Genomic DNA, 15,279 nt, shown 5'->3' with positions numbered 1-15,279 from the left:
ATAGGAGGGAGTGGTGATGTTTATTATGGGATTAAATTCAAGTGCGCCCTCTCTGGCTATTTAACTGTATGATACCAAAGTAGGAGGCTAAACTGAGCCTTGTGGTTTATAAGGCATAGTTACTGTTTTATGATTTATCTTTTGCAGTAAGAGAGTTTGTAAAGCAAGCTGGTCAGTTACAGTTTCTGTTGTTTTGAAGAATATCTACAAAAAATTAGAATAAATGAAAAAGAATGGTTCAATCTGGACCTGGTATTTTTTCAGATGTGCAGTCAATCTGTGTCCTTTATGTGTGATTTCAGCCTGACTGTAAATGTTTTATACCTCTGCATATTTTCTCTCAGCAACAAGTCAACACAAGAGAGACCTTCCTCTTTATTAAGAACAAGAACAGAAGAGTCATATGTAAATGTGCAGTCTTTCTGCACTTCCAGTAAATGTTCTGCAAGGCATGATCTATATGGCAATTGTGTGGTAGGTAAACTGTAACTGAGTGACAACACAGTTTACATCAAACCAGTTTGAAGGTGGAGTCTGTTTGCATTGTACTGCATAAGTAATTATTTACCATTTAAAAATAACACAAGACTGTAAGCTTCTGTACATGTCTTGTATATTAAGTGGTTAAGCTAAGTTCAGTTTCAATCGTAATTATATGCAAGAACGATACATGTGCTTAATCATGAGACTGTCTTTAAATCACATATATAGGTTCATTGCGTATGTGTAGCATGCAGCACTGTCAACTTTTTAAAGAGAGAATAAAAGCAAGTCAAAGAGGACCTCTGGTGGCAGCTCAAGTTTATTTAAAAAAGAGTAGTAAAAAAGTAAACACGTAAACCCACACACACACATATATATACAGTATATATATTTAACATCCACCACATTCCACTATAGCAACACAATCTATTCACGTGTTCTCATAAGAAATGCAGTGAAGTGTTTTAATTTTCTAAACTACCAGTAAAGGCCTGTGTGCCATAAGACGGGTTACAGGGTAGCTGTGAATATTCGGCCAGATGTGGAGATGATGCAATAGGCTGTCCTGGAGGTTGGAGGGGGTACATCGGATGCCCCTGACTGAATGGAGCTGGGAAGTGAGCTGGATCAGCTGAAAAGACAAAACAAATATTTGGTTTATTGTTCCCAAAAACTGCTTTGCTAACTTAGACTCTAACAATAATTGTAAAGGATATTTGATTTTCTTTGTTACTGTTAGCATGCCCACTGACAAGATGTCCCTATCCTGTCTAATTTCTTTTTTTTCGGCTCAGTCCAGTGTTTGTACCTTCCTAGTAAAGTTTTTCATTATAGGAGAATAATCCTTTAAAGGCACATTATAAATGGATAATTTTACTTTTTAGTACAAACTAATTTCCTAAATTATCAGGGCACTTTAGGTTGTAGAAAATATTAACTGTGAGTATTAAAGTTCAAGTTTAATCTTTAATACACAATAAAACACATTTGGTCATTAGTAGGTGTCAACACTAAACGTTTGATTTATTTGACTTAAACATTAAACTAGTTAGTAAGAGCAATTGGATTGGATTTTTTTGGATTTGTTGGGAGTTAAAAAAATATGCACTAGTTATCCTTCAAAACCTTGCAGCTCACACTACATATTTAGGAATAACTAATTCCTTAATCTAACTTTAGCAGTACAAACTTCTTACAGGTGGTCTTTATATTCCTCAGGTTTAATGGCTTTAAAAGACAGTCATAGGTTGACTTGATTAGCAAACTTAAAGGTGTAATAAAGGAACTCACTAGCTTCCAGGTAAGAAAGTGGTGGTGCTGTTGGCAGGGGTGGCTCTCCAAATCCAGGCTCCACAGGTACCCACTGGTATTCAGGGAAGGAGACCTGAACTCCAGAGGTGGGAAGTGGCCGCTGGGGTACGTTCACAATGGTTATCAGATCTAGATAAATGAAGACACTTAGTTTAGTTTAATAGGGTTTACTGTGGGAAAGTTCCATCTACTTGAAACAAAAGATCAGATTTTTGTTTTGAGAAAAAGGTCTGATTTTTTGGGAAACAAGGGACAAAATTTAATTGAGACAATCCAAAGGTAAAGAAATTGCCTACCAGCTGTTCAATTTCTATCGAATTTATTTAATCTGCTTTAAAATGTAAACATTATACATTTACAAAACATTTTTCCCACTTGGCTTCTTATTCTGACAGTTTAAACAAACTGAATTGAATGTGGCTAAATTTGCTGGCACTAACTTCATATAGCAGATAAGAGAGTGGTTGTTGATAAGACAATGAAAAGTGTACTTTCTAGAATGCTGAGTTTTCCTCTTACTGTACATGTAAAAAAAATACACAATTTGAATTATAATTCCCTGCATAAATTAAATTGTAACCAACAAATTGTCCTACTTTGTTCCCTTTGGTTATGTCTTTCTTGAAACTTCCTGTGGATCAAACAGCAAGGAGTTACGCAGCAGATGACCAGAGCCACACAGGGAATAAGGGCAAAAATAGACCCGAAAATGGCTCCAAGAATTATGGCAATGCTGACTTTACGCCTGTGGAATAGAAAGAGAAATTAGTTGCAGGTTATTTTCAAACATTCATTGCTGATTTGCTCCTTTACTGATCTCACTGTTACAAAATATATATTCTGTAATGCTCATTTGTTTTTTTTACTCTTTGTAATGTGGTAAAAGAAACACAGGTTCCAAAATGGAACACACCTTGCAGGACATTGTTCTTGTTTTTGTTGAGTTAGTTGGTACTTTTTTTCTCTGCAGCAGTATTTCTTGTTGCAGTTTCCACAGCAGTACTGAGAGCCACATTGCTTAGTGTCGTGGTAGAAATCATCGTGGTCCCAGTAGCTAGTACAGGAATAAGTAACACCTAAAATGCAGGGAGAAGAGTAATAAAAGATATTATAATTTGATGGTTAACAAGCTTAACTAGGGCACTTTTTGGGGGGGGTGCATGTTAAATATCCACATTTACACCAATCGGCCACAACCTAAATACAACCTGTTTTTTTATTGTTCTGGTGTATATGGTGAAGCACAGTCTGCTTCAGGGCTGCAGAGTCACAGACCAGTCAGAGCACTGATGTTTAACCCCTGTCCAAAATAACATTAAAATAACCAGGTGGATTTAATATTTTGTCTGATTGCCGAGTACTAGCTCAGAACAAGTATCACTGCTAATGGTCCTTCTAAGAGGTAAAATCACATGTACTTATCCAGCCGACACATATAATTATAGGTTCCTCTCAAGTTCACTCGGGCCTGTCCGCATAGTCTATTGAAAACCAAACCAAAACTCACCCCATACAGCCGGGAGAAGAACCATACACAAGACAAGAGTGGACAGAACACTCAGAACCATAACTGCCATAATGCAGTGTGATAAGGAAGTGACTCGGACTAGAAAATAGTTTCAACCAGTCTGTCCCACCCTACAGCAGGTAACCCAACCACATTCCTCATTTCATGTGAGACTCAAAGTATCACTGGATAATTTGTGAAATAATATTATAGCATTTGTTGCTTAATCCAAACAACATAAAGTCCATGGATGTCTCATTACCTTATTGTATTTATAGTATCTATATTCCTAGTTGCCAGGTTTTACAGTTTTTACAGTTTTTACATGTCTGTGTCCATTGGCTCATATGTAGAGCATCAGCCTGGGATGCAGAGGTCTCCCTGATCAAATCCCAGCCAGCTCCCTGGGACCTGCCCGTGGCGGCTCTGCGGGGAGGATGAGTTAAACAGACCGAACATATAGTAACATGTATGTGTAACATGCATGTGTACTCAATGATGATACTAAAGCTTCTTCTTCTATTCTATTCATCTTCTCAAAATCTTTCCATAGGTAGGCTATTCAGAATATAATAACAATATATACTATTATATAAGTTACTCTCACTAATATAGGTTAAATACATTTACAAGTTGAGTTATTTAATTTAATTAATTTGGGCATGTTTGACTCTATTGAATATACAATTTAGCCATTCATAACAGATAACTAATTACTAAAAATGATTTTATTATTGTTTACTCAAAAACAGTTTCTCTCTACCATTCGACTTTCTAACCCCGCCCCTTGCACCCCTGCTTTTCCGTAGCCTTAGACCGTACATTTCTTTCCTTTCTTTAAAGAGCTGCGGTGACACATGTATTTACTGCAAGTTATTCTTTGGACAATATGATTAGTAAGTTAAGTTTTTACTGAGAGCAAGGCGAAGCGAAAACAGCTGTGAGAAAATAGCGTTTAGGAAAAGTCGGCTGAACATGGGCGGAACCCTAACCGTGTGAGCCCGCTGTAGCCATAGACGATCTTTGCAAGCAGCACATCCATCCAGATCAGTCCAGACCGCCTTCCCCTCCCAGCTGTGCTGGAGGAGATCCCCACTTTTCTGTCTGTATCCGGTATTGTTTAAGTGACCATGGCGTCAGGCCTGCCTAGTGTTGTGCTGTTGGTTTTTTTCGTGGTCTTGTCTTCTCATGTATTTGGTAAGTCCGCTTGCTTTGAATGCCAAAGTTTCTCGCTTTCGTTTCTCTGTCGTCGTTTTATAAACTGCGTGTTTTCACATATAGCGCACATCGACTTGTAACGTTAACGTGAGCTGGCGTTACAAACTGGGCTCAAACAAAAGTAGCTAACGTTAAGCTTGTTGGTTTTTGTCGTTAATTAAAAAAAAAGTTTTAGCATTAGTTTGTTTCGTGAATGTTGAATCAATTTAATGTCAGTATCTGCGTTGGGTCACTATTAGGTACCCGAGCAAACAATACACACCACACATTTCTATTAGCAGGAAGCTAATCATTGTCAGTGTGTTGAACGGTAACGTTATCGGTAACGTTGTTTGTGCTATAACGTCGTCATAAATAATGGAACGTTAGCGTTTCCCTTCAGAGTCCTTTTATCTATTACAGGATTATTACCTGTGCTTCCTTCACATTCACAGCCGGGAAAACGTACTCTGAACCCCCCCGTATTAGTGGAAGCACTAATTAATGCAACCCCCCCCAAAAAATGTAGTTTTTGATTAAACCATTTCAGAGAGGTTTGGTACAACTGCTGGACAGTGGCTCATTGTGCAATTGAAGTGTACCCTTGATTCAACTTGACTTCTTATGGTGGGCACAACATTTGAGACACAAGTATTACACCCCTAATTTTACACCAACTTGAAATTGACAATTACATTAAATCAATATCTCTAATTAACATTTTCAACTGAACTGAACCTCATATAACCTTCACAAAGGGGAAGATTTATTGCAGGGCTGTTGTAACAGTTATTAAATTGAATTACTTTCAGCTAGTAAAGTGGCTAATGTGTATATATTTCCGTAGCAGTGGAGTCTAGTTTTCTAATATCAGTATTTTTCCATTGTTAGAAACTGGGGGGGGGGGGGGGGCTAAGAAACTGTCAGAAAACTGTGCCAAATCAACATGCGGATTTAGACCGCTGTGGTAACTCTGAAGTCACAGGATAAGCCAAAAGGACAAAAAAGAAAAAAGTATTTAAAAAATTTGCTGCAACTATTCTTAGAATTAATGATTATAATTAGGCTTTGTTTTCTATAAAATGTCATAAATAGTGAGAAATTAAATAAATGTTTCTGCTTGGTTGGATTTATTATATAATATACTTGTAAAATTAGCAGCATTGGCTTTTTAGGTGGGTTTAACTATATGTGTGTTTCAGTAATCTTTCATGTTTATTTACCCATCTCTGACAAGTAAATCCCACCTACAGCTTTGTCTCCAGTGTTAACAAGGCTAAACTGTCTCGCTCTTCTCCGCTTTCTCTCTCTGCTTTGTTTCAGCCTGGGACGATGACTGTAAGGCCTACACATATAACACATACCACCATGCCCAGAAATGCTCCTATGGAAGGTTTTGCTGTGGTTCTTGCACTAACAGATACTGCTGTACTTCAGGTGTCTTGCGCCTCACTGAGGATGAACAAGACAACTGGTATACTACTTACTTTATTCTCTAGATAGAATAAAATATAAAGTGAATTGCCTCTAACTTCATTTGTGTGAGATTTAAATGTCCCTTCTAAATCTTTTTTGTCAAGTTTGTCGTTGGATAACCACAGTAGACACTTTCTCACACCCCATTATGCAGTCACAAAACAGGAAGCAATTTCTTCCTGTGCACGACCCCCAGCTTAGAACCAATGAGTAAACCAGCTGCAACTTGCACAAGAAGTCTTATTTCACATTACCACCAACAGATTAATATAGATTTATAGAACATGTTTAGTATATACTTTAGTTAATGCTTCATATAATGAAGCATTAACAGCTAATCTGCAGGTCTTCTTTACATTAAACTCATTGGCTTTTTATGTGTTTGTGGGTAATTGCAGGATGTTGTGGGATGTAATGCAACTAAATCAGAAATGCTAGTATGGTGCATGTAGACAAAGGAAATTGTTAAAAAAATGTATTCAACACTATCACACTTTTTAGAAAAAATATCACTAGTGATCTATTAATCATTTTAAATTGACTGATAAAACCAACCATTTTCAGCTATTTATCTGGGTATATATTATACATTTTCTTATATCTATATGAATTACAATATTGTTTATTTATTCCTGGCGAGCACTAATTTTATTTTTTGTTTGTTTCTTTTTCAGTGAGTCTTTTGAGTTCACTCGTTACCCATCAGTGCCCTTGATCTTTGGCATTGTCACCTGTATAATTGCATTGCTCGTCTTCATCTGCTGCTGTGTCTGTCCCTGCTGCTGTCTGTACAAGATGTGTCGCAAGCCACGACGTAAGTAGCCGTCCACTAATCGCTTAATAATGGTTGTGGTGATGATTTTGCCCACAGAACAAGCAGCAGTTTTTGGCCAAGAGGTTGACAACCTCAATATTTGCAACAGCTAACGTTTCCGCAGTTCAGAACTTCATCCAGTTTTATGATTTGGTACTCTTGAAAAGTTTGGCACTAAAAATTTGACTACTCTCATATATTTTCTTTCTTCAGTATCTCTGGTTGTGTGGTTTACTACTTTACAAGCCAAATGGGGAACTGATCAAATCCTGGATCTGCCCAATAGCAGGTTTACGCAAAAGTGGTCAGGCAGGTGTTTTAGATAAACAGACACTTAGGAAAAAAGCAAAAGGCATGGTAATAGCATTGAGATGATGTTTTGTAACCTGTAAAGTATCTAATGCTCTTTAATGCTCTTCAGTTTTACCTAGTTTTAAATTTTACAGAAAGATACATAATATAAGATGAAAGATGCAAAAGGTTTTTACTCACATAACAACTGGTAGAGATAGAATCTACAACAATTATTGACCAAAGCCAGATTAATCACCCACAATAGCATAAAATACATTTAATTTATATTTCTTATGCTCAGTTTTACTTTCTTTATAAATTGCAATTAGGGGTGGGTGATGTATCAAATATGAATTTGAGTTTTTGTTTTTGAAAGATCAGTTCTTCCTCTGCTGTTACTAAAACACCAGTGACAACATTTCTCTAGAGTTACAAAAGTAACCACTTTTGCACATAAGGAACTATCCCAGAGTGTTGGACACTGCCCAGTTTCTTATCATCTGCCCTGTAAACTCACGTGAACCTAATATGGTTTAATTACCTAAAACTAAACTGTGCACTAAACCCTGACTAATTATTTTCACATCATTAGTAGTAAACCTAAGATAAACCCACGTTCAGGAGTAATAATAGCTGTTGTATTCTTCTTTAGGATTGTCAGAATGGCCAAACTTTAAATTTACAAATACAGTATACAGAGCCGAGTTCGAAAACAATTGATAATGTAAAGCAGTTAAACAGACAGTTGGTAAATAGAAAAAACGGTGAGAGGTATGTTGTGACATTTTCTGCAGCCTCCACAACATGTTGCTCCAACATGCATGCAACCAACATCTTAGACAGTTTGAGACGCTCACTGGCTGTCGAGAGTAGCTAAACCCTGTGTAGACATGCAGTATCTGTCAAACTCTTGGTTTCCGGTGTGTTGGAGTTTTTGCCCTTCTAGTTTTGAAAGCAGAAGATCAGGGGAATCATTTGGGGAGTGTTGGTCCACCCACCACATGACCCTCATTGCTGCAATAACTTGGTCTGACTAATAACAATCACTGGGACACCGAGTAGAATTTGGTCTAATGTTCCCCAAAATTACAATCACATGCAAAGGATGTGTGACACTGAGATGTTTGCTGTTTTATGCCAAACTTGAATGCTGCTGTAGTTCTACCATGCCATGTATTCCTTTATTCTGCTTTTTTCAGGACCCTTTTCTTTTCTGCGAGTTAGAACCATAGACATGATAAAAATGTTTTCTGCACATGCAAGACTCTGCTAGGATGAACCAGAGGAAAAGCATTTAAGTTGCCCTTGCTCAACAAAGCAAAAGATCTCCCATGCTAGTGTAATTAACTAACTCTTCACACTTATTTTATATATCACATCAGGCAGGTTGACTTGTAGTTTTGAGTCTTGACCATGTTTGGAGCAAATTGTTATTGCAAAATACAGTGTGCAATATCAGTGAATGGTAAATATGTGTTTAACATTTTGTATCTTCTTTTGCTATGTATGGAGCATTTCTATACTTTAAGTTAAGCCACCACTCAAAATGGTCTTTCTTGTAAAACTACTGTTTTAAATCTGCTAGTAATCATCCATGTGTTGTAGTAAATGTGCTCAAGTGGCTGTTTATGTTACTTTTATCTGCCAAAGAGTAAGTTTATTAATGCCTGGACTAAAAACATATCCTTGTTACACATTAATTTTATTCCCCGTTTCTTTGAGTATTATATGTAAATATTAAATTCCATCAGATTAAGGCACTCTGATGTCATTTTTGTATATTTGTGGAATTAGGAAATTACTTCTCTGTGTGAAATCAGAACTTCTCTTTTGTTTAATGTAGTGCAAATGCTTGTTAACCTGGTGAAAGGGAGTTTGATGCTGTCTTTTTTTAAATTAGTAATTAACAATTTCTCCCATAGTTGTCCTCCCCTAATCTGTCAGTAAACATTGCCTAGTCCATGTGAAATGTATTTTTTATCTGTTTGCAGCTGTAAACTTTCAGTTTGGTGAGGAAAGACATTCTAACAGTTTGCACATAGAATAATTAAACCACAGGATGTCATTTTTTCACATCTAACTTTTTAATGATCTTTGTGCAGTCAGTGATAGATCGCCTCTATCTGCAGTTCTAGTCATTACAGCCGTGTGGATTTAATTCCAGTTTATGTCTACTTAGTTTTCATATTACGTTAATTCATTATTTCTTCTCTTGTTCTCTTCTCTATAGTCATTAATCCAGGTATCACTTTTATTCACCCTTTGATAACGAAAGTTCCTATTGTTGAACAAAGCAGCAGAGTTGTATGTGTATTTGAACTGGCAATCGAGTGGCAATCTTCCTGTCAGTTTGGTCCAGCTTTTTCAGCTTTGACCATACCCTGAAGGAATTCTGGCATAAAGCAGTGGTAGACTAAAACACAAGTACGAATATGGATTGCCCGACTCGAAGTGTAGCATGTCTGGATTAGATCCCGGAATGTTAGTGCTCCACCTCGGGTGACTCATAGTTTTCCCAGCTACCACATGAAAAGAAAAAGACCATCCCACAGCATTTACAGGAAGTGGTCATGATGACTCTCACTGATAGGGGAAAAAACACATGGTGAGAGAATGAATCATTGACACAAACACACAGATAAATCTTGTAACTATTTTATCTTTTTGCATTTACAGGTTTACACCTTAAGTGGAAATGTTACAAGTCCGCACAAATTTTTAGGGTTTGCCTCAAAATGTTACAGCACTTAACATTTGCTTTACTACAATGCTACCATACACCTGTGTACAATGTTGTGTAGTTAATGCTCGGTTGCAGAGGTGGGAGTGGGCATGTAGGGAGAGACAGTACTCTCTTAAACAAAAGTGTCTACTTTTTCCTTTTGAGTCATATTTGAGTCAAATTTAAATATGCAGAGATGACATTTTTAGATTCAGTTTGACTTCGACTAACTCTCTGTTACATAGACACCCAGGGTGATTCTTTTTTTACTGAGCATGTGTGGAGGGCTGACAACTAAGCCAAACTCTTAGTTTCTAAGCAAAGTGGAAAAAATAGACTAGAACTGGTTCTGCTTTGCACATTCTTATTTCGAGCAGACAACAAATTTGGAATTTTGGCTTTGTTGCAGAACAAACAGAGGTCAGTATTGGTAAACACCTACTTTTTAGTGTAAAATGCTGGGCTACTACCACCACTCGAAAGATCCTGGTACATATGCAGTTGCCTGCTTTAATGTAGACTTTCAGAGGTTTTTCTGATATCCATCACAAATACAACATCATTTTAAAACACGTTGATTATAATTTTGCCAAAATCTACAAAGATTTTAGCTGAAAAATAGTCTGTCTGTCATAAAGTCAGATATTATGCTATTGTTCTTACAGACCTGATACTTAATAATAGATAATGTTATATCTTCTTTACTAAAAAGACCGGAGTACTTTACTATTACATATGAACATTTGGACATAAACAGCATGCACAATTGTAGCTTTGAGTGAACAACCTCCACTATTAAGATAAAACCGAGCACCCAAACCAAGCTTAGCACATGATGCATACAGACCCAAAGCCCTTTTTTTTTCTTTGACATCTAAATAACATCAACAGCTTGCAGTTTGTTTCATCTGGGGCTGCCACAGTGGAAGATGTTCCGCATGTTGATTTGGCATGACATGCTTCCTGCCACAAACCTCCCATCTTGTCTGGCCTTGGGTCCGGAACCAAGGTCACCTTTGATGGCTGTGTGGGGCCACACCACCATTCAAACCCGCAGCCTTCTGTATTCCAACCCAGTGCTCTGCCACTGAGCCACCAGGCCCCCCAATAGACATCTAAATGTAGCGGCTTTAAAACATTAAATATATTTTTGTCATTACCTAAACCCTCTCTAAAAAGATTTTATGGCATTAATGAAACTAAAATTGTAAAGGTTCAGGATACAAAACCATTTATTTGAAAACATTTCATCATTTTTTTCTCTCAGGATTAATGCAGAAGTTGTGGTTTCAGTCAGGCTGTGCTAACTGCATGAAATCAGAACTTCTCTTTTGTTTAACGTAGTAATACTTTGTACTTCCCAGTGTGAATCAAGTGCAAATGCTTGTTAACCTGTTTACTAGGAGTTTGGTGCTGTCATTTTTTTTTATTAGTAATGGACAATTTTTCCCATAGCTCTTTTCCCCTAATCTATTATTACACTTCTGCCTAGTCCATGTGAAATGTATTACTCATCTGTTTACCTGTTTCTTGCTTACAGCTGTGATGGCTCCCACCACCCACACCACAGTGGTCACCAGCACTACTCAGCATTACCCCCGACAACCAACTGCAACACCTGTGCATCCTCTGGGCTATCAGTACCCGCCCTACCAGGCCACACCTATGCAGCCAGGTTATGGAACCCAGCCCATGCCCCATAGCTCTGTAGCTCAGCCCATGCCACCAGTGCCCTACCAAGGACAACCATATGTACCAGGTCCACTTCCAACGTATCAGGAAGCCAGTGAGTGTTTTGGGGGTTTTTTTGTTTTTGTTTTTTTTTTTTTTTTTTTTTGGTTTACTGTGAATTTGAAGAGATAAGTAGAAAAGGTGATTGCTACAGCAGCTTGCTGTCTAACAAAGGACAGTTTTCCTTTTTCACTACTCTACCAGTATTATTAGACCGTATCAAAATGGCATGTAGCTGCTTGAACTGCTGCACTAATAGGCAGCATCTTGCATCCAATAACAACATGTTTCTGCCTGTAAGCTTATATAACACAATCACTTTTTTCAAAGAAAAAAACAACAGGATTATCTACTAAATTCACCTAGAATCTTTTTGAGATTCGGACAGTGCAGTGGCACCTAGAGGTATCTCATGTAAGTCATTGTGAGCAAGAACAGGAACAGTTGTTTGTAATGGCAAACTAGATTCGAGTCCATGGTTATTATGGTCAGATTGAAAAAGAAACATTATTCAAAGTAATTAACATCATGGTTTTTCTGATTCTGAGAGTTGGCTAAGTGCCCTAAATAAAAAGGTTTATAAACTCAACTACACTACTTGTTAAGAGTGTGAGAGGGTTGCATTTTCAAACCATATGTCTTGGGAATGAGCAGAAGGGAAGGTTTGTTTGTTGTTGTTTTTTTAGGATTAATGTTGTCATTACACAAAGTTGAAAATTACATAGTGTTTTTTTTTTTTTCATAAAGGCAGCCTTTCGCGAAATGTAATGACACATTATAGTGGAGACATTATGCAATTTTGGTGCTTCAGAATAGCTGCAGTGGGAAGTGGAGGTGGGATAACTGCTGTCTGTATACAGTTGAGTCATTGCTGGATTTTTGGGAACTACTCATTTATATCTGCTTTGTTACACAAAACTTAAGTGTGGTTACAGTCTGAGCCTTTTTGAGCCCTTTCATAATGTCATGTTTTTCTTCTGTGTCTAGCCGGTCCTGCCTACCCCCCCAACCCGATGCCTTACAGCAAGGCTGCATTCGCTCCTGGCCAGACACCGTACCCTATTCAGCCTGTTGTTCATCCCAACGCTCCAACCCCACACACAGATTACCTAGCCCAGCCTGCATACAACCCGGATTATGTTGGATCGTAACCCAAGTATGGATAATGGACCACAGTGTTGCACTCATAGCCACTTTAAACATGCTTCAACACTTTGGGACTTGGTAGAATGGAAATGTGCAACCCAAATCAAGAACAGAGTTGTTCCTGAGTGTTTTGATATATATTTGTTCATTAAATATCAGAATGTTAAGACACATTTGTATCTGTTGAAGTGCATCTTTTCTTTTGCCAAGTGAAAATGGTGATACCTCTTGGGTTGTATTGCATGGATATAGTGGTGAAATAGTTTTATATATTTTTAAATGAGTCCATCATAGTCATCCTGGTGAATAAAACATGAAAGTGCTGAGCCTGATTACAGAGTAGACTAATTGCCTTGGCATATTTCAGCCTTCTGAACATGTTTTAGTATCTCCCTCCTACTATTTGTTCCTACTACACACTGGCACAACCTGACTGATTTCTTTAATTTTTTTATCTACAGTGACCACAGTCAGACTCGGGTGGGACTTGGGAGTTTTGTGTTTTTGGCCATAATCTCATTGCATTCTTCCAGTACTTCAGACCGATCAAGTCCTTTTAACCTTTTTTTTATGCACTGTTTTTTTGTGGTGTTTAGCAAGGTTCATAATGCTCAGTGTGTGAAATGTTACTCATTAATACACCATGTCCAAAATGCTACATGTCAAGGTCAGTTGACTACCACTATTCAGTGTGTAATAGGGTCTTCTTTAAAACTCAGCAAAAGGGAACTCCCATAATGCCAATTCAACAAAATAAACTTTGTACATAGACTTTACATTTAGATTTTCAGATGTTTATCTACATGTGATGTTTTTTTGTTTTGTTTTTTTCAGCTCAGGTTTACATCTTTTAGCTGTGTATGTCAACTAATCTGCAATGCAAAGGGAAGCTGATTGAATTAACCAAAGGACATTTATTGCTTTACATTCACATAGTCAACTAAAATGACACGACAAACAAAATGCAAAAAACAGTTGTGCCTTCTTGACCATATTGCTTCTATTAAACCAAAATGTGCATGTCATTCTCATTTTCTATTTATTTGTTGGTATTTGTACATGTGTTGTTGCTACTTGTAGCTACTAAACTGCTTTTATTCAGTTTAATTTTTGACATTATTGTTGGCAGTGGAACTCGTCCAAAATTGTATTAAGCCTTTCAGCTTTAGATCCTTTAGTTGCTACTCAAACTGTCGTGTTGTGAATCTTTAGCATCATTTTCATATACAACATTGTCTTTCATCATATTGTTTTTGTTTACTTGTCATTATCAGCATTGCCATTATAAGCACCAGTATAAATCAGAGGTTTTGGGAAATGTAACTTTGTTTGTCTTACCAATAAGTGAGTAGAGTGAAGAAGGCTTGTGTTTTCTTGTAATAAAGCCATTGCTTCTGCTTTCTGCTAAATGAAATTACTTGAAAATAGTATTAAGTGACCTTTTTCCTCCAACTGAGCAGAACTCGGTGAGGTACAGTCACCGCTCATGGGACAGACCACACTTTGATCTTTTGAGCCATCCTGTTTCAAGTCTCTGCCTTTTGAATTTCCTTGGTTAAGATAACATGCAAGCCAATGAAAGTGGAATAATGTTATCATATGACTTTGTGCTAGGTTCTTACATTGACCAAGTAATTTGTCTGTGCGTGTACTGAAAAATATCAAGGTACAGAATAAATCCTTTCACATATGTAAAGACGATTTATTCTCATTCATTGTATTACTCTAACATGTTCAGAACAAATTATGTTGACTTGCAGCATTAGTTGTAGATCAGATGCACCTTCATATTTTTTGAGTGACAGTGTAGGCTTGCCTTCTGTCTCAAATCTGTTAGTATGGTTGTTTTTTGTCTATGATTTCCGTCCTTTGACTTGTGTTGATTTTGAAATATGACTTGAATTGGAGAATTTGTGTTTGTGTATCATAGCCATTTACACTTATTGTGTAAAACGTGAAAACAGATTTATTCTGGTTCCATCTGTTTCTCTCGTCCAAGAATAATTGTCAGTGATGCTATTTTAACGTGCATATAACTTTCATTTTGTTTATAAATCACACATAGCTCAATAAAATATTTTCTGTTCTCCAATTTTAGTTAATTAATTTGTATCATAGATATAACTCAAAGTGCTGTTGTGTCTTAAGGTATCATATACTGCATATCCTCGACAAGTCTAAAGAAAAATAAATCACTGAAATTTGGGACATTTGTGGAAATTAAAAACTGAATATTAGTTGAAAGAGTAAAAGTAATGTTTCTTTCACAAATAGCCCTATCTTTAAGCAGCTGAAAATACTATCTCCTATTTTAAGAATGCTTAGGCTGTAAAGAGCAAATGTGCACTGCTTCACTCAAGCTTTTTACATGTATGTGTTCTGAAAGGGGGGTAAAGGTGTGACTGATGAGGGCTGCTCTGTGTTTAACTGTTTAGGTGCACATATCTAATAAGCATGACAGGGTGTTTGATCCAAGGAGGTTTTCTGTGGAGCTAATATTTTTCATGATCTACCATCAGCAACAATAAGCAAAATAGCAAAATAATGTTGAAAGTCACATTATGACTTAGCTCTATTGTTCCTAGCTTTAAATATTGT

The 15,279-nt window shown here is 37.0% G+C and overlaps 2 protein-coding genes across 3 annotated transcripts; one reads left to right on the top strand and one right to left on the bottom strand.

Moving 5' to 3' along the window:
- Positions 1 to 784: 784 nt before the first annotated feature.
- Positions 785 to 4,407, bottom strand: LOC137127618 (protein shisa-4-like). Of its 2 annotated transcripts, none has more exons than XM_067504840.1 (5): positions 4,294 to 4,407; positions 2,708 to 2,870; positions 2,391 to 2,539; positions 1,774 to 1,923; positions 785 to 1,114 (listed from the first exon to the last, which is right to left on the bottom strand). In XM_067504840.1, exons 1-5 carry the CDS (start codon positions 4,337 to 4,339, stop codon positions 948 to 950), a joined length of 675 nt encoding a protein of 224 aa, XP_067360941.1. In that variant the 5' UTR covers positions 4,340 to 4,407; the 3' UTR covers positions 785 to 947. The 2 variants fall into 2 exon arrangements, with proteins under 2 accessions (XP_067360941.1, XP_067360940.1); XM_067504839.1 differs by lacking the exon at positions 4,294 to 4,407 and adding an exon at positions 3,302 to 3,441.
- LOC137127617 (protein shisa-5-like) lies at positions 4,187 to 14,773 on the top strand. Its single transcript, XM_067504837.1, has 5 exons — positions 4,187 to 4,498; positions 5,822 to 5,972; positions 6,649 to 6,788; positions 11,345 to 11,590; positions 12,523 to 14,773. The coding sequence occupies exons 1-5, from the start codon at positions 4,432 to 4,434 to the stop codon at positions 12,684 to 12,686; spliced, it is 768 nt and encodes a 255-aa protein (XP_067360938.1). The 5' UTR covers positions 4,187 to 4,431; the 3' UTR covers positions 12,687 to 14,773.
- The last annotated feature ends 506 nt before the right edge of the window (positions 14,774 to 15,279 follow it).

The sequence above is a fragment of the Channa argus genome, chromosome 5 (assembly GCF_033026475.1).
Source record: "Channa argus isolate prfri chromosome 5, Channa argus male v1.0, whole genome shotgun sequence".
NCBI classification, from domain to species: domain Eukaryota; kingdom Metazoa; phylum Chordata; class Actinopteri; order Anabantiformes; family Channidae; genus Channa; species Channa argus.
Note: the sequence above shows the minus strand (reverse complement) of the source record. Positions and strands in the feature narration are given on the sequence as shown.

Coding starts and splice junctions, on each gene's coding strand:
- LOC137127618 (XM_067504839.1), bottom strand. CDS start 3,371: ATGGCAGTTATGGTTCTGAGTGTTCTGTCCACTCTTGTCTTGTGTATG. Junction 2,871..3,301: donor TCTTCTCCCGGCTGTATGGG/GTGAGTTTTGGT, acceptor CCTGCATTTTAG/GTGTTACTTATTCCTGTACT. Junction 2,540..2,707: donor CAAGAACAATGTCCTGCAAG/GTGTGTTCCATT, acceptor TCTATTCCACAG/GCGTAAAGTCAGCATTGCCA.
- LOC137127617 (XM_067504837.1), top strand. CDS start 4,432: ATGGCGTCAGGCCTGCCTAGTGTTGTGCTGTTGGTTTTTTTCGTGGTC. Junction 5,973..6,648: donor GAGGATGAACAAGACAACTG/GTATACTACTTA, acceptor TTTCTTTTTCAG/TGAGTCTTTTGAGTTCACTC. Junction 6,789..11,344: donor GATGTGTCGCAAGCCACGAC/GTAAGTAGCCGT, acceptor TCTTGCTTACAG/CTGTGATGGCTCCCACCACC.